The following is an 18,382-nucleotide window of genomic DNA, read 5'->3' as shown; positions in this document are numbered from 1 at the left end:
TAATCAGTTTACATAGCAGTGGGCCCCCATTTTTTAATTTGCCCCAGGGCCCTTGGTCACCTAGCTACGCCACTGCCTCTATGATGTTCTTCCCCCTAAAATCCCCCGTCCTTTAAGTGTTAAATGTTTGTGTTTAGTCCATATTGTAGATTTTTATATAAATATATAGAAAGCAATAAAATAAAAGTGTAATATATATATAAATTATTCATAAATAGGAAATAGTATTTAATAATGTTATTGCTCATATTTGTGTTGTCTATGCAGTCTTAAAACTAACAATAGAATTTCAACTATTTTTTTTTTGTGCATATTCAAAATTAACTTATAGTGCTTTTCATGAAAGAAGTCCCGCGGTGATTTTTGGAACTAAATTTGACAGGTCGGCAATGTTGTCATTCGTCGATGTTATCAAGTTCGTTTGTTGTGGTAGATTTTTGTGAATTTTTAACTAGCTTAGTGCATTTTAAAGATTGATTACAATGCCAAAAGTTGTAAAAAGTTCGGCTCGAGAAATGAAATTAAAGGTGAAAGAGTTCTGTGAAGCGGAACATAAGAATCAAGGTGTTTTAATACCACTAAACTATGTTCGGAAGAGAGTTGGCGCCATAACAGGTACTTTTTAGAGTTGCCATTTAATAATTTTTTGCTGTATTGATGGGACTTTTATGATATAAATTCGTTTTTGCGACAAAATTGAATAAATACATAACGCGATGAGACTAGGTAACTGAAATTAAAACATATTACATATTACATAAGCATTATAAACTTAAAGTTACTATAATTTTTAATTGTACATAATTTAATTGCAGGTAACAAGAATTACAAACGAAGGTATAATAGCGGCGTGTACTTCGAAAAAAATTGTAACCCAACAATTATGCAATAAAACTCTGAATAAAAAATTGTATTGCTTTTCTTTACGCTATTTTCTCATCTTTTCCCTGTAAGTAGGTAGAACACCGCTAATATAAGTAAATACAAATGTACTTTTTACATAACAGAAATATTGTTTCATCGAAGTATGCTGAAAACAATAGTATTTGATAAATTACATCTGCTAAATGTAAATAAAATAGGTAAATTTTTTACTCATAAATGGCAACATTACGTTATGCGATTGCAGCGCCGCGTCTGGGGGACTTCTTTCATGAAAAGGACTATACTTATTATTTTCACAGATCAATCTCCTTCGCGCCTTCTCCATCTACACGACACTGGCGAAGTACCTTGTACCCAGTTGGCACAAATTAAAGCCATATATTATAAGCCATTGAAGTTATGGACTAAAGTCCTTTGCCTTTCCCATTAGGGATAAATTAATATCATCATTTATATTAAATATTAACATTAAGTTTGTATTGTTTTGATTTTTAATGCAGTAAACACTAAACCGCTCTAAAACCTAAAATCAAACTTAAAGAAAATTATGCCATTTATTTTACAAACTAAACAAGTTTTTCGCTATTAAGTTTCCTTATATATTAAGATTTCTTTGGTTAAAATTGTTTTATGTCTGGAAGTTAACTATAATCTAATGGTTCGTATCAGTTACATTTTTAAATTTCGAATAACTTTAATGAAATATTGTGTGCCAGTTGTAACATAATAAAATTTGCTAATTTAAAATAAATGATCTTAAAGCTGTAAGTAATATATTGCACTTGCTACAATTAGTAAATTTAAAATGTTGGTATAATAGTATAAGCAATAGATTAAAGTAAATACCTTTTGATTTCAGATAAGAAGTTTACGATTTTTTATATGTGACTTGGTGATAAGCAGATTCTCCACATTACTTAAATATTACTTGGATTGATCTATACAATGTTCGATCATTTTGTACAAAACCCAGGACCTGCCCCACCTCCATCACCACCCAAAAAGGAACTTAAATTTGATAAAAATTACTTAAAAACTACTCCAGGAATCCTTCAGCTAGTAGAAGTGGTAGGTCTTTATTAAGTTTTAGTTTATAATAAATAACTTTAAAAAATATTTACATAAATTATAATATGGCTTCACAGGTGTGTAATTTCATTGGATTTATTTGTATCAAAGTTTCCTGGTCTTGGATATCTGCCATATTCTATAACATTTTGTATTGGATTGGAAACATTTTAACAGTATTCTTGTTTTTAATGTACCTCTTTCATTTTGTTGAAAAGTATGATAATATACCATGGCAAAAAATTCAATTTTTCTACTGCGTTGCAATGAGTTTGGCTTATATTGGGACTTCTATATTTGCTACTACTATTGGAGAAAGTGTTGGGTATGCTGTTGGGGTAAGTTCTATTAAAATTTTACATTTAGGTAAATTATTTGTATATAATAATATGACAAAAGAAAATATTTTTGGAAGAGACTGAAATATTTGCAGCTGAATACTTACATTGAATAACATTTGCTATGTTTCTTATACAATTCAACTATTTTCAATATCTGCCATAACAAAACTTTGATATACACTGCCAACTACACTAATGTCAAAGATAGCTATCAGGGTAAAAGACTTCAGAAATAAACTCTAAGCCTGTCTGTAAGAGAGCCAAACATAAAAATTGTACCTATTTTATTACTAGAAAAGTGTGCACAAATACTTAAAGGGCCACCAAAAAGCCTTCTGGCATTGTTTTTCTATGTATATATACATATGTAACATAATATTATTAAAAGTGACAAAATTTCAACTTCCATCGCCAATATAAAACTATATTATGAACTAGTAACATATCCTATTCAACGTTGCCTTGCTACTAAGCTGACCATTATACCATACTGTGATATAAATTATTGTTAATCTTCTAATATAACAACTTTTTCAGTTTTTTGGATTTTGTGCTATTGTGGCATATGGTATTGATGCATACTTAAACTACAAAGGTTGGAAGAGAGGGTTACCAGCACAATAACAACAATTTTATCACACTTAGTCATTTGGAAAAATATAACTTTTATAGCTTTAAGCAACACAAGTAGATTTTGTACAATACATTTCTAAAATATTTTTTTATTAACTGGACCAGCAAATATTAAGGTTTAATTTAAATGAAGATCAAGCAATATAGCTTACTAATTACATTATTTTAATTTTATAAATAAAAATAAATCAGTGCTGCTAGGGATGTGTTTTATAATTAAGGGAGCGTTCAAGTATTACGTCACGCAATTTTTGGAGTTTATTGACCCTCCCCCCCATGTAACGCACCGTAACAATTTTCTGTACCCAATAGTAAAACGTTTCGTGACCAGTAAGTGGGTCAATACCGAAAAGTTACCATTATGTGGTGGAAAGTCGAAAATAATATTTACAATAACGCGTAATTCAATCCCCGCCCAGCATCGTAACGTTTTACAAAAGAAAAAAAAAGACGTTACGTAATACTTGAACGCTCCCTAAGCTACATGTAACAATATGCCATATTTATTGTTAGTGTTAATAGACTGATATCTATAATATATGACAACTTAATAAGCAAATAACTATAAAACTAAATATTTTTCTATTATGCATTTACATGTTACTTAAGAACTTGTTTTGTTTACTTGTGTCCTATACAAACCTCAAATAGCAATTAAATCATGTTTGCATACTAGATTATGTTTAACAAAAATGGCATCTATGAGATGTCAAGTGCCTTAAAAATTATAAATAGTATAAAATTAAGTATTATTTGTAGCAATGTATTAACAGTTTATACAATTAATTGATATTTTGATATCTATGATGTTTAACATTTAGCTATCAAAACATTAAAAATGCAAAAATTAATAAATTGTTTTATTTTGTAGAATAAATAATGACTTGTTAAACAGGCCTTTAAACATACTGAGCAGTAACTTGAGATTGTGAAGTACTATTTCATTTCAAGTAAATGTAAGATTATAAACTAATTAATATTTAAATGAATCTTGTCATAATTTACACACATACCAATTTCTTTTATACATGCTTCACTTAAACACATGCATTTAACATGTAATTGTAGTTATATTTTATACATTTCTAAACATTTTAGATACATTTAATACAAAAAAATTGCTAAAATATCTACAGGTTCAATATAAGTGTTTTAAAAGTTATACAAAATATACACAATATTTAATATGAGACTGAGCGGAGGACGGACAATTTTTTTTAGCATAGTGTAAGCATATAGGATCATATAAATGACAATTCTTTCAAAATAATTGTATGTATATAAATTTTTAGTTATATACGTAGAGCATTCTAAATAATATTTACATAAGTGTTGACTTATTGTGTTACTACCAACTTTTAATCTGATAATCTTTTAAAAATACTCTGTTTAACATGTAGCCAGAAGTTGAGTGTTAATGATATTATATTAAAAGCATTTTGCTTCACAACATATAATTATTAATAAATATATACTGTTGAATATAAAAATTGTAAATTTCTAGTATTTTTATAATAATCTTGTTAGATTACAACAAGTATTAAATTGCTTTATTTATCAACAGCATATTAAGACCAATTACAATCAAGCCACATGATAAGTTATAAGTTAAAGATTGCCATTTTTCCTAAGTACAATGGATGCACAAATACATTAAACTTAAAATCTATAAATGCCTTTCACACTGTTTTATATAACATTTTAGTAATATTAATTATCCAGTGTGATTGCGACAATAGGCGGACAGAAGAGAATACATAATACTTAAGGAAGAAGCTTTGGTAAACATTTTAATCTTACATACAAAAACTTGTTACTTTTATCAAACAATGGATACTTTCAGTAAAAGTCTGCCTGATTTATTTAAATCAGCAATGGATGAACAAATTTTCAGTAGTAAATGTTTATTAAAAGTAACCTAAGTTTGAAAATATTTAGATTTTGTTGCAAAGTTTGCTAATCAATGACAAAACCTTATTTTTGACTGTATTAGTAATAATTATCTTATATAAAAAACTTATATTTCTGGTTTAGTTTTTAGGGTAATGCTGGGGGTGTAGTCACATGTGTCTGTTTGGTAATTACACGGCTGCCTTGTGCCAATTCACCACACTTTATTGCTTGAAATTTGGTGAATGCTTCAAACCCATACAACACCATAGCTAGATAACCAAAGAACTGAAAAAAGAAAATTATATATTAACGCAGTGACATCTCTTAGCAATTGCCTTGATTTTATAAAACAGGAAGCACTTCCATTCAACTTATATTTTTATCATTAAGCAGATAAATGCTTTTTTTAAAATATAAATAAGGTTCAATTACTGGAATAGGTAAGAAAATAGTTTTATGTAATTTACAAATAGAAAAATTAACAAAATCTCATCTTATTGGTATTGTTAAAAGGCTATCTGTGCTTACTTACCCCTGCTGCAGAATATGTAGCAGTTCCAAAAGCCACCACAATTGTAGATGCTATGAGGTAAAGGAATGTCACAACTCCACATCCAATCATTTCTATTGGTAGCCATTTAATATTATGATACTTTTCTATTAAGTGGAACATATACAGTAAAAGAAGTATCACAGAAAACCACAGCCCCAAGTGGGCAGTCACATTAAAATAAACTCCACGCCAGTTGGACCAGAATGCTGAAGACTGAATGCATATAAAGCCTAGCAAGTCAAGGATCTAAAAAAAATATTTAAAGAGGGCAGGGTCCAAGAAATATTGCATTAAGTACAATTGTATTGTAAATATTTTCATACAATGTAGTGAAGTAGTACATAAAAGTACCACCAAATGATCAACTTAAAACAAACTCAGAGTCAAAACATACTTAGTCCATTATTTATCTAGCTTAAGATTTAAAAATTCAATGCTATAAAAATCATAAGATCTATTTGAATTTTCTGTATTGTTTTTTTTTAAATTGTTAATAACTTAACATATTGTTACTAAACTTACAATCTCAACAGTTTTAATGACACCCTGTTTGGTCTTCACATATGTGGTGTCAAATCTTGTTTGTGTATTGAATACTACATTAGATGATCCCATCGATTGAGTGTTAAGCCGCATTTATATTTATCTGACGTGTTGTGTTGTGATGCTCTCTGTCGTGATGGCTACTGTTCACATTGATATGACGTGTTATGATGCATTATGACGGTTTTTTGTATCAGTTACGTCTTGACTCCCAGAGAGTTCACACATTTGCAATGTTTTTTCAAGAATTATCCGATTCAGATTCAGATTTTGAAGAAGAGTTGGAATTATTGGCTTTATATTCTTTACATTTTGGATTATAAATCACTTTAAATTGTCTTACGTATTCAATTAGTTGCTCTTCGTCCATTTCTGACGCGTAATAACACAACACTGGCGCGTGCACACTAGTCTGATGCGGTATGACGTCTCACGGCACCGCCCCCCGCACCTCACCCTTTCTGACGCGGACCGGGATCGCCTGTGACACGACACATCAGAAGCCGTCATAACACACCGCATTGAATAAATGTGAACGCTTCCATATTAAATGTATGAAACTGATACCGTTCTGATGCATCACAACACAACACGTCAGATAAATGTAAATGCGGCTTTATTTTGTATAGGCATTTTTATCTGTAATAAGATTTTAAAAGATTTATTTACTGTAGTAGGAATAAGCATTACCAAGTAACTGTTAAGTAAAACTTACCTCAATGTTTTTATAAATTATTAAGAAAACATCTCTAGCAGTCCAATCATTTGAGCAATAATGTTAACCATATACACCGTTATCACTCTTTAGTACTTCTCAACATCACATTGATAAGAGCACAATATTCTCATAGTCACGTCTCCTTGACTAAATTAGTAACCGATATTGCGTAAATATGACTCATTTTTTAAAATAGAATATTATATGTTAGAATCATCAGATCCCGAAACTTAGCATGGCGCTATGATTTTCAATAATTGATGAACTAAGTAAAAATAGGGATGTAGGCCTTAAGACAGTAATTGTAACTTCATTAAATGGGAGCTTGACTCAAAGTTTTAAAAGTAAAATTTACAAATACGTATGTTTATTATACAATGATAAAATTAATAACAAACACCAACAGATTACATATATATAATAATAATAATACAGATTATTATTATTATATATTACTTATTCATATTTAGCACTTTCATATAATTATTACCACAGAATCTTTCACCTGTGGTTTAACTTTCTAATATTTTGAAGGTGTAAACTTCGTTGAACCCAGTTAAAAATATTTTTATGATTGTAGTAGTTAGAAGAGTAAGTAAATAAATACCTTAGAGCTTAAGCCTTAAAGGATAGCTTGAAATAATTAAAGTGATAATCATTTTCGAAGGAGTGTAATCATTTATACTCTATAGTAACATGATTATTGTCTATACACATTACTAACTAATCTGTGGTATCTAATTAATAAATCATTATGCAATATGCATCTGTGTTTTAAATGTGACATAAGTTTCACTTTTCTTGCAAATTAGTTGCTTAATTCCAGAATTCAGTCTAGATTATTTCTCTATGATTCCAGTACAAAAATTTAAAAAAATCTTTGAAATACTTTCAATTTCGGGTAACACTTAGACGATTTTTATTGCTTTATTATGTGAAATATTATAAGCGCAATTCTTTTGCTTTAAGTCATTGAATTAATAATAAATTCTATATTTATGACTATTTCTTGCTCAACTAGAATGTTATTTTAGGTGGTGACTGATGGTGACAGTGTATAAATTATTTATAATAGTCACGTTTTATAAAATATTATAAGTTTTGAAAATCAAATAAGTAAGTATTATGGTTATGATAATTTTTTAAATAATAACTTCTCGTTTTTCCTCATGTGTTGAAATTTTGTAGATAATAATTTATTTTACTCAAATAATATTAATTTGTAACATTCTTTCATGTTCTTATCAGTTTTATCACTATTGATAAAATATTTGTGGGCGGAAAGGTATATGTAATTAGAATTAAGTATTGCTTTAAAAATAAGTAGGTTTTTTAGATGAAAGGTATTCACTGTCACTTTTTATTCTTTGTAAATAATGTAGTTTATAATTAGAAAAAAATTAAATTCTATATAAGTTGTAATATATTATTGACATCAGGTAATGTTTATTTACTTTTATATAAAGCAAAATGGCAGAGGTTGGCTTCCCTGGACAACATTCAACAACTACCACCGTAACATCGAATACCACAGTCAACAGAAGTATACGATTTGATAAGTCCTATTTGCAAACTGTGCCTGGTTTGCTGAAAATTGTGCAAGTTGTGAGTATAATAAAAGTTTTTAATAATTAGTATTGCTAAGGTAACTTTGAAGTGTTCACTCATAAAAGTAGGCGGACATGATTGGAAGTTGAATGTCATTATATATATCATATGTATCCAGTAGTGAAGAAAAAATAATTTTATCTTGTATGATTTCTAGTCTATACAATGCATTTATTACACTTACACTATGATTCAGAGTCAAGACTCAGTGCTAAGTGTCAATTCTGTATGTTAAAAATTATTGGTTTTAATATAAGGGACTCTATTATATTATTATACTAAGGACCAAACCCTTTGTTGCATAAACATACTGTAGTACAATCAAATTAATAATTAGGAGGGTTAACTCATCAGTTATAAGCAATCTCTTTCAGGCAACTGTAGTAGAAAAATTAATAGAATCTAAAACAAAGGCAAAACTGTTAAAGGATGCAATTTTATTTATTGCTTGTCAGGCTTGTATTGACCGCCCCCTACATGTCTAATTAATAAAATTGTGTCCTTTAACAAAATATGTTCAGTTTGGCCCTCAAATTGTTACATTTGAATGGACTTTACTGTTTGAGTGACATTCACAATAAGTGTATATAAGCAGAAAAGCAGGTATGGTATGAAACAAATGCTCATTTTGTAATCTGCAATCATATTTTGTTTTATTTTACAAAAACTCCATACATTTGAAATTAGAATAAATCTGTAATAAACACCCAGTAGTGTAACTCAAAGGCCCATCCTCATTTACCTGAAACAAATTTTTATCAATTATGTTTTTATCTTTGATATTGATTTTGTGTATGTATGTTGATCCAGGAGTGATTTCTATGTAATTATATGGCAAAGATAGCTTAGTTCCTTTGGCTTATATATAAGGTATTATCTTGTTTTTATTTATTATTTAGTAATAATTGACCATTACTTAGTAAGAGAAATTTACTATTTTATGAGGTGTTTTGTTCCGAAAATTCTACATAGTATTAACTAAAAATAAATATATGTCTATAACATACTTTTTCCTCTATTTTATTTATTGATTAAATAAATATTATACATTATTTTTAAAATTTAACTAATTATTCAATTAATTTGGATGAGTATCCCAGATATTATTATGGCTAATCTAATTGTTGAAAAGGTACATACCACATAGCTCTCATGCCAGTAGAGGTTGCCCGCGCTATGGCGCTACCGGCTTGCACGTTTCCAACAGCTGACATGGCAAGCGCGGCTAAGCTGCCCGCCGCTACACCGACAGTCGTGAAACCCAATTTTGTCAATATCCATAGCCCTTTCCCGGTCTTTAGCACGACCCAGCCGATAGCACTAACAAAACACCAAGCGCAGCCATTAGCCATCTTAGTTTTGAATGCTCTTAGCTCTAAACTCTATAATTACTTTTTATGTATCAGAAATCGTACTCTCGTATGCATTAAACATATGACTGAATGAAATGAATCTCAATACTTAATAATAGTGCTCTGAATTCGCGCATTGTTTGTAGATGGTAATTCCCCGAACAATGAACGCAGTGTTGCCAACTTAGCTACTTTATAGCTAGATTTAGCTACTTTTTCTAGCAACTATGACTAACTAGTTATGAGATATTTATGTAACTACAGCAGTAATAAAATAATAAAAAAAGTGCGTGCGTGCTAAGTACACATGTCAGAACTTCTTTGGCAAACTAATTTTTAACTCGTGTTCATCTTTATATATATAATTCTTATGTGAGTGTGTATGTCACTGAACTCCTCTTAAACGGCTGTACCGATTTGAATGATTTTTTTTGTATACGTTTGGGTGGAGCCGTGGATGGTTTAGATTCACAAACCAGCCCGGCAGATGGCACTGCAGTCTGTACTTTCATGCTTTGTTTAATATCGCTTGAAATATCATGCAGGACAACGTCTGTTGGGTCCACTAGTATTTATACAAATCTAAAACTAGATTGCCGAGACTTAGAGGTAGGGAAAAAGGATGATATGTCAGGAATTTTATTAATTTAATTATAAATAAAATATTTCTTCGATAAAAAAAACACGTGGTATTTTAATTTACAACTGGAGATTTCAATAAATTATTTCGCATAAAATACTAATATTATAAATACTAATAATTATCTTTAAGATTTTAATTTTAAAATATTGGTTGTTTGTAAAGTAGGTTTACGATCGAGATGTTTACGTGATAACGTCTTATTAGTGATATAAGTTTTTGGGAAGTAAGGAATTAATGAAGATAACAATTTTTTCAAATTTTAAATTACATGTATCGTTTTATTCACACTTTTGATGATAAATTTCGGGTGTAAAATGACAAGTTTACTTATTCGACTATGATATACATTTTTCTTCATACATTCACGGAATGACTGGCAGCGCTCGAGATGAGACGGGAGATCGGTCCGTCTCTCTCTCGTTATACCTGCGATCGCGCTCGTGAGGTTTTGGTGTGACACAAGTTTCTGAACATGTCACCCGACTAAAACGATTTTAAAGACGTTATCACGTCAAAAATACAATATCTATAAGGTAAGTCACCCTTCTCACTCTCACTTAATCGCTTTCTCACTTTTTGCACTCTACACTCTACTTCGTGACGTTTTTTAAAAAAATTACCCTCATGCGCCTAAAGAAGTTTCACTTTAATAAAGTAAAGAATAAACAGAGGAATATACTGATTTTAAGAACTCTTATTTCTATTCATAAGTGATTCTCTCAGGAAAAGCGGCCAATGCTGTCCTTCCTGAATCCATACTTGAAAAAATGGGTACTACATATAAAGAAATATTCAAAATAAAATGCAGCTGAACATTTATCTTTATCTTCCCAGTGTTCCGAACCTTCTACATCTTACGGAAAATTTATCTATAGTGCGTTTCACGGTTTGTCGAGTTCCATATTTTTTTCCAAATTTTTGAGAGTTTTGTGCGTTTAATCATGACAAGAACACTAAAAAGTGGTAAAAGGGAGATGGTCTTGAAGGTGAAACGTTTTGTGAAAAAAAAATCAAACAAAGGGCCAATAATTCTATATGAATTTGTTCGTTTTCGGGTTGCCGCCATGACAGGTAAGCAAAATAGGATTGCCAGCCTCGAATAAAAAACTCCTAAAATTCCCGACAATATCATACTACCTAAATTCACAAGAATTAAAAATTTAATGTTTTGTTTTTTACATTGCATTCCAAATACAGGTTTTGTACTTATTATTTTTTGTCTTCAGGTATATCCAAAAAAACTGTAACCAAAATTTCCAAAGAAGGAGAAGTGGCTGCTAGTACGTCAACCAACATTTCAATGCCTGCCCTGCGATTCTGTAACTCACTTTTCGAACTCACACAGCGGTTTTCGCATCGGCGGTCGCTCTGAAATCAGTTGTGAAGCAGTTATTTTATGATTTGGCATTCTGATAAACAATAAACTACAAGCTCCCACCTTTTCAGAGTGCCAAATCATAAAATGACTGCTTCACAACTGATTTCAGAGCGACCGCCGATGCGAAAACCGCTGTGTGAGTTCGAAAAGTGAGTTACAGAATCGCAGGGCTGGCAAAAGTCGACCCCGGGAAAGCAACATTTTGCTTGACGATTTTGAAATTGGTGCGCTCCGGCATAAAATTCATTAAAAAGGAGTTGCCTACTGTAACTAAAATATTGCTTCAGTTACGAAATTACCTTGATTTTAAGGGCGGCCGTACTATTTGGAGGATTATGAAGAAAATGGGTTAATTGTTCAAAAAATGTCAATCCAAAAAGAAAGTATTAATGGAAAGACATGCCATTGTAGCATGGCGATTTCGATGTTTAAATGAATTACGAGACAATCGAAATGGGGAACAGCGGCCAGTTATTTATTTGGACGAGACATATATTCATTACTTTACATTACATATTTCATACTGCGCCGGGAATTGTTGTCAAAGCGAAAACGAAGAAGAAGAAGGTGTTTTATCATCTGACTCAAAAGGGGCCACGATGGATAATAGTAGATGCTGGTGGAGAGATGGTCTTTATACCCAATGTACAATTAATTTTTAGATCCCAGTCTAAATCGGGAGACTATCATGACGACATGAACAGGAATAATTTCAACAAGTGGCTTGAGGAAATGTTGTTGCCAAATCTTCCTCCTCGGTCTTTAATTGTAATGGACTATGCATCCTACCACACGATAGGTGTTAACAAAGCACCAACTATGTCTTGTACGAAAGATCAAATGCAGAATTGGATTATAAGTAAAGGTCTTACTTATTTGCCGACAATGGTAATAGCTCAATTATATGTGATGGTGAAAGAGCACAAGGAACCACTTAAATATGAAGCTGACCTGATGCTTGAAAAAAATGGTCATAAAGTAGTAAGGCTTCCACCTTATCATTGCGACCTTAATCCTATCGAATTAATATGGAGTGTACTAAAACGACGTGTCGCTGAAAAAAATGTAGGACAAGAAGTGTAAAACGTCGTTAAAATTACTGAAGAAGCATTTTCAAGTATACCTGCTGAAGAGTGGAAAAAGGAATGCGACCACGTGAAAAAACTAGAAGATAAATATCACCATGATGGCATATCTGTAGACAGTGAAATTGATAATTTTATAATTGAATTAGGCGATGATGATAGCGTCACATCGGATGATACGGATGAAAGCCATGATTCAGATGTATGTCCTTTAGATGATAACACGTATAGTAAAAGAATAAATTTTAGACGAAATAAATTTCCTTTTTTATTTCACGATTTATGTTTTCTCCAACCTCGTTACCCTTTGTAGAGTTCGATAATTATGACATTTCTATGAAACGTGGGTAGTTTTATTCAGTTTCCCATCGCACGGAGAGCGAATAAACATGTATCTTTAACCAAATGTCTGCCTTATAATGATGATAATTTATCTGCACTGCAGTATTTTACCCCAGATTTTGGTGATTTGATTTCTTCAAACCGTAGCAACACTGATTTTAGTTCTACCAACCTAAAGGCGAAGGGAACTATCTCGTGAAACGCACTGACTTTACTATTTATAGTATAAGATCCCGCTATACAACGACCTTCACCGAGATGCTTATTTAATGAAACTTATTTTATATTTAATTTAATATGTCAATAAATATAATCCATATGGGTTGCCTAGCAAATTTCAGTCCAGAGTATGTTTAATTAATATTAAAAAAAAAATTTTTTTTTATAATTTGCATGTAGTAAATTTTTTGAACTTTTTTCAATCAATATTTTTAATCAGGGTAGTATTATATATGTATCACTATAACCTTCTTTTATACTAAAGATGTATATATACTTTAGTGTCACATAAAAAATATACACATAAATAATTAATTGATTAAAAACAACCTAACGTTTGCATATTCTATGGGCTTCATACTTTCGATTGGTATAGAATTTATCTAATAATCATACCGGTGAAATGTTTAAAAAAATATTTTTTTTTTAAATTAATTAAACATACTCTGGACTGAAATTTGCTAGGCAACCCATATGGATTATATTTATTGACATATTAAATTATATATAAAATAAGTTTCATTAAATAAGCATCTCGGGGAAGGTCGTTGTATAGCGGGATCTTAGACCATTAGAGAGAAAAAAATACTCAATCTAGCAACTCTCAGTTAAATTTATAGCTACAATGAGTACAACTTACAAGCCTTTGGTAGCAGTTGGCAACACACTTTTATGTAAACAATAAATCTGCCAATGGACTTTGTATCCGGCTAATAAATAAATTAAAAAAAAAAAAAAAAAAAAAAAAACAATAAACATTGGTACTTCGCTAAAGTATAAATTGTTTAATAATTATTATTGTACATGTATTATTGTACAGGGTGGGCCATAAGGGTGTTGGCGGTTTCAATATTCAATTAAAAAAGAACTACGAGACATAACAAAAATATATTTGTATTTTTAAAAACTAGAAACACAGGAATTTTAAGACCTAAAAATAGTGTTGTCCTAATGACCTCCCTCGACTGCTTGGCACTCTAGGAACTGAAGTCGCAAATTTTGGAAAACTCGTTTAAAAGTTGTTTTCGGTATTTTGCTACTTTCCCGAATAATATTCGTCTTCAGCTGCTCCAAATTGGTCGGATTATTTTCGTAGACTACCGATTTGAGGTAGCCCCATAGAAAATAATCGCATGGAGAGAGATCGGGGCTACGTGGTGGCCATTCAATATCCCCCCTTTTCGAAATGAGTTTTCCGGGAAACACATTTTTCAGCAGCTCTATGGATACCCTAGCCGTATGACATGTGGCCCCATCCTGTTGAAACCACATCCCCGAGGTATTGCCTTGAAGTTCTTGCAAAGCTGGCACCAAAAAGTCTTTTATCATGTTGCAATAATTGTTAGCTCTAACCATCATCGCTTGCCTGAACTGAAACATGAACTCGCTCCACAATGTCGGTTGATCTTGCAGAAGCTGGGCGACCACTAGGCGTAATTGGTACTGTTGAGCCGGTTGTTTCGAACATTCTGATCCATTTCCGTATGACATTGGCGCTTGGAACTTCACTTAAATCGCGTAAACCGTGTTCATGTCGATACAAACGTGCAGAAATCACAGATTTATTGTTTTCGTAATACGCTCGGATACAAAATGCACGCTGCACTCCCGTGTACTGCTCCATGGCGACTAAATTTCCAGGAAGCGGCGCAGCTAACAACATATCCCGCAGCTGCCCCGCGCCACGCGTTTCCGAGAAATTGAAGATTTAAATCGCCAACACCTTTATGGCCCACCCTGTATGTTATATCGTGTTAAGAAACAATTTCCAAAAATAATTTGTGTATATAAACTATGAAATTATGAATACGTAATTTAGCTGTTGTTAGATAAAGGTGCTTTCTGAAATAGGTTCTGCGTCTGGTTTCGTTCAGGTAACTGTGACAAGACATTTTAAAAATTTATATATTATTACATTATAAGTGCCCATATCCTAATTTTAAATAACTATAATCTACTATTTAGTATTATTTCTAACACAAGTCTTTTTAGGCCTTTTTAGGTTATGAAACAATTTAATTTTCTAGAATTGCTGCATAATTGTAGGGTTAAAAGGGGCTGGTAAAATTTTAGGGTTGTATCAAATAAATTATTTAATTTGTATACACACAAGTAAATCTTTTTAATTTTATTGAGAAGATTAGATTTTGAAACTTGAAAAATGCATATTTTTTTCTTTTTATTTGATGTCACTTTCTTCTCAGATAGTCTTCTTTGATGTCTATCCTTACCTCGCATGTCTTATTATTGTTTTATTTATTCTATAATATTCAATATTGGTCATATTTGTATTTGCACTAAAAACAAGAATAGATGTATATAAATAAATAAGATTCAGTTACCACATTTTTAGCATGTGGAAAATAATGTTTCTTTTATGCTAGAATAACAAGTTTTTCAATATGAAATTCTATTTAGAAAGTTAAACACATGAACACTAAACAAATATTTGGGTTTGCTTTACAGAAACCTAATATTGTTATTATTATCTGTTAGTATAGGGTTTTTTGTAAACATTGTTTAGTTGTTAGTTTTATAATTATATGCTTGCTTTTTTTATTTACTAATACATAAAGTGCACATAAAAAATATTTCTTATTTATAGTAATGTTTGTTTCAGGGTGGGTCATTGCTGGGATTTATCTGTGTGGTATGCTCTCGCGTGGGCACTGCTAGCAAGGGTGCATACTTCAGTTGGGTGTCAATGATAGCCTTTTGGTTTACCGGCATCCTACTGGGTTTCTACCTGTTTCACATCGTAGAGAAGTTCTACAAGATCCCGTGGCTGCGATTGGAGTTTTTGTTCGCGGCAGTGTGGTCGCTGCTTTACCTCATCGCCTCCATACTTGCTACTACTGTAGGGGATAACGCCCACTATGCAGCAAGCGTAAGTTTCTTATAATATCAAATATAGTGTTTACATTCATTTGATGGCCGGGTTACAACAGTTGTGTTACTGGAGTTGACTGGATGCAGTGTTTTTTTAGATAGATAGATTGAGATTTGGTACGAATTGCCTATATTTAAAGGAGTTTGTAATCATGTGGATAGTTTTCAAGATATTTGCTGAAATGTTTTACTCAACTCGCTTAACAATCAGTAATTTATTGATATCGGAGAATGAGATGTTAGATTTTCTATTCATTCAGTTTTATTTTTATAAAAGAAAATGGGATTATAAGAAATATGTACTTATCTTGTTGTTAACCAAATATCTCCAAAAATCGAAGCCTTTGTACGTTGATGAAAATTTGTCATTGTCCATGACATTGATGTTGGTGTTTAAAAAGGAGATAAAATAATAATAAATAAATAATAGAAAGTAAAATGTTAGTGTTATAGATAACTGTATTGAAGCTTTACTTTACTTCTAATTTACAGCCCTGAAGAAAATATCGATTTATGTACATTTTGCTATCGTATAAACCTAGAAATTTCACCTACAAAATTTTTACAATCATCAATACAACGGAGGAGTGAGAATGTAAAACAAAACACCAATACGCGTTTCGTTTTATCCAATCACAACCAAACGAACGAAACTACGCGCTCGTTCGATTGTTATTGGTGAATAGCATCTTCAAATGTAAATGTAAAATTAGAAGCATTAATATTTATTTCTTTAATGACGAATCACAAGTGTACATTGTGTTACCTACGTGAATAAATGATTTTTGAATTTTGAAATCGTTTAAAACGTGAAATCGTGAAAAAAATGAAATCCGGAATGATACTTCGAATATCGTCCGACTGTTTAATCATAATTTAACCACTGTTTTTATTCTCCCCCCAGTGTATTATATTTTTTAATGGAAATTTGTATTTAATATTAGTGACATAATTGAATTTCCCCAGTTTTTCGGTTTCGCTGCGACGCTGGCGTACATGATTGATGCGTACCTCAAGTTTCGCTTAGTGCGAGCGGGTGGGCTGGCTCAAGGGTCCCGTGTCGTGTCAAAACAGACTACTGAAGTCATAACTCCTCCTGGGGGCCGCTATTAACATCTTGCAATACAGGAATACAGAATGGATAAGAACCATTGTCAATTTTTATTAACGCACTATACGACTCAATTATCTATCAAATATATTTCAAGTTAATGGATTTTTAAAGTATTTCTAGGGCAACGAAATAAATATATACAAGATATGTTTGCAGCATTCACTATGCGAACGAATATTTTTGTGCAAACTTTTAAGATAATAGTTCTTAGCCACTCTTCAATTCATAAGGTACCTGATTGGTTTGTGTTTTAATTACTGCCCGCGTATCAAGCTAACTCAAAATGTCTTGACAGATGACAGTTGATGTCTGTTTATGTGAAATGATTTTTTTAAAGCTTAAACGATTTATTTTTTTGTACTCATATTTGTATAAAGTTGTCAGTAAGCAACGCATCATGAGGAAAGATCTGTGCGCCATGAAAATATGTACACACAGGGTACTGAGATAGTGTAATTGTGCAGCGCTGTAGTTATATCTATTCTTGGTTGATTCTATGGTGTACCTAAAAAAATCTCTTGACAACTGTAATAATTGATTCGACAGAAATATCATTGCTGTGTTATAAAAAAAAAACAAAGAGTGTGTGTGTACTTATGTACACGCGTTAGAAGTTATACTTCTTTGGCGTATGGAAAAAAAAATAACTAAAATGCAGTAGTGATTAACGATAAATATTAAAATTCATCAATAAAATTATTATTACTAAATACTATCACCGTCGTATATGAAATTGATTTAATAAAAACACCAAAATAATATTTATTTATTCACTCTGTTAAATTGTACTGTTACGAAACACGTGTTCTAAATATAAAAATACTAGAATATACAACTTGAACATAGTTATTATCGATTTTCATGTCACCTAGAACTAACTTCATTCTGTTAATTTTGTGTAACGGTGCGCGCGCATCGTAAAATTTCACTCTCATAAATGTTTCATAACGCGCCTAAAGAAGTATAACTTCAAAAACTTGTTTGTTTATCAATCGCTATTTTTAGAGCCGAGAGCTCTAACATTTATACTTATTTATCCTTGTATACCGAATATATTGAGCCATTTTTACAGTATTAAACCAATTTTCCTCAGAAAATAACCTATACTTTATTTACTT

General features: G+C 31.3%; 3 protein-coding genes and 1 long non-coding RNA gene across 7 annotated transcripts; 2 read left to right on the top strand and 2 right to left on the bottom strand.

Annotated features, from left to right (window-relative positions):
• Nucleotides 1–1,202: 1,202 nt before the first annotated feature.
• Nucleotides 1,203–3,064, top strand: LOC125051229 (plasmolipin-like). 3 transcript variants are annotated; one of them, XM_047651441.1, is made up of 4 exons: nucleotides 1,203–1,543; nucleotides 1,738–1,953; nucleotides 2,031–2,291; nucleotides 2,832–3,064. In XM_047651441.1, the coding sequence occupies exons 2-4, from the start codon at nucleotides 1,831–1,833 to the stop codon at nucleotides 2,916–2,918; spliced, it is 471 nt and encodes a 156-aa protein (XP_047507397.1). In that variant the 5' UTR covers nucleotides 1,203–1,543; nucleotides 1,738–1,830; the 3' UTR covers nucleotides 2,919–3,064. The 3 variants fall into 3 exon arrangements, with proteins under 3 accessions (XP_047507397.1, XP_047507396.1, XP_047507398.1); XM_047651440.1 differs by having other exon boundaries at nucleotides 1,204–1,543; nucleotides 1,745–1,953; XM_047651442.1 differs by lacking the exon at nucleotides 1,203–1,543 and adding an exon at nucleotides 1,630–1,649 and having other exon boundaries at nucleotides 1,745–1,953.
• Nucleotides 3,065–3,772: 708 nt separating this feature from the next.
• LOC125050872 (plasmolipin-like) lies at nucleotides 3,773–7,042 on the bottom strand. Its single transcript, XM_047650935.1, has 5 exons — nucleotides 6,632–7,042; nucleotides 6,536–6,555; nucleotides 5,896–6,001; nucleotides 5,353–5,619; nucleotides 3,773–5,105 (listed from the first exon to the last, which is right to left on the bottom strand). The coding sequence occupies exons 2-5, from the start codon at nucleotides 6,547–6,549 to the stop codon at nucleotides 4,965–4,967; spliced, it is 528 nt and encodes a 175-aa protein (XP_047506891.1). The 5' UTR covers nucleotides 6,550–6,555; nucleotides 6,632–7,042; the 3' UTR covers nucleotides 3,773–4,964.
• A 342-nt stretch (nucleotides 7,043–7,384) lies between these two features.
• On the top strand, nucleotides 7,385–17,829 carry LOC125050870 (MARVEL domain-containing protein 1-like). 2 transcript variants are annotated; one of them, XM_047650933.1, is made up of 5 exons: nucleotides 7,385–7,535; nucleotides 7,669–7,750; nucleotides 8,101–8,239; nucleotides 15,882–16,148; nucleotides 17,117–17,829. In XM_047650933.1, exons 3-5 carry the CDS (start codon nucleotides 8,105–8,107, stop codon nucleotides 17,261–17,263), a joined length of 549 nt encoding a protein of 182 aa, XP_047506889.1. In that variant the 5' UTR covers nucleotides 7,385–7,535; nucleotides 7,669–7,750; nucleotides 8,101–8,104; the 3' UTR covers nucleotides 17,264–17,829. The 2 variants fall into 2 exon arrangements, with proteins under 2 accessions (XP_047506889.1, XP_047506890.1); XM_047650934.1 differs by lacking the exon at nucleotides 7,385–7,535 and having other exon boundaries at nucleotides 7,542–7,750.
• Nucleotides 8,866–9,848, bottom strand: LOC125050871. Its single transcript, XR_007117215.1, has 2 exons — nucleotides 9,383–9,848; nucleotides 8,866–8,984 (listed from the first exon to the last, which is right to left on the bottom strand). It is a non-coding gene; the product is annotated as an uncharacterized LOC125050871 (long non-coding RNA).
• Nucleotides 17,830–18,382: the final 553 nt, after the last annotated feature.

The sequence above is a fragment of the Pieris napi genome, chromosome 7 (assembly GCF_905475465.1).
Source record: "Pieris napi chromosome 7, ilPieNapi1.2, whole genome shotgun sequence".
Lineage (NCBI taxonomy): Eukaryota > Metazoa > Arthropoda > Insecta > Lepidoptera > Pieridae > Pieris > Pieris napi.
The sequence above is the reverse complement of the archived record's forward strand: the minus strand, read 5'-3'. Positions and strand labels throughout refer to the sequence as shown.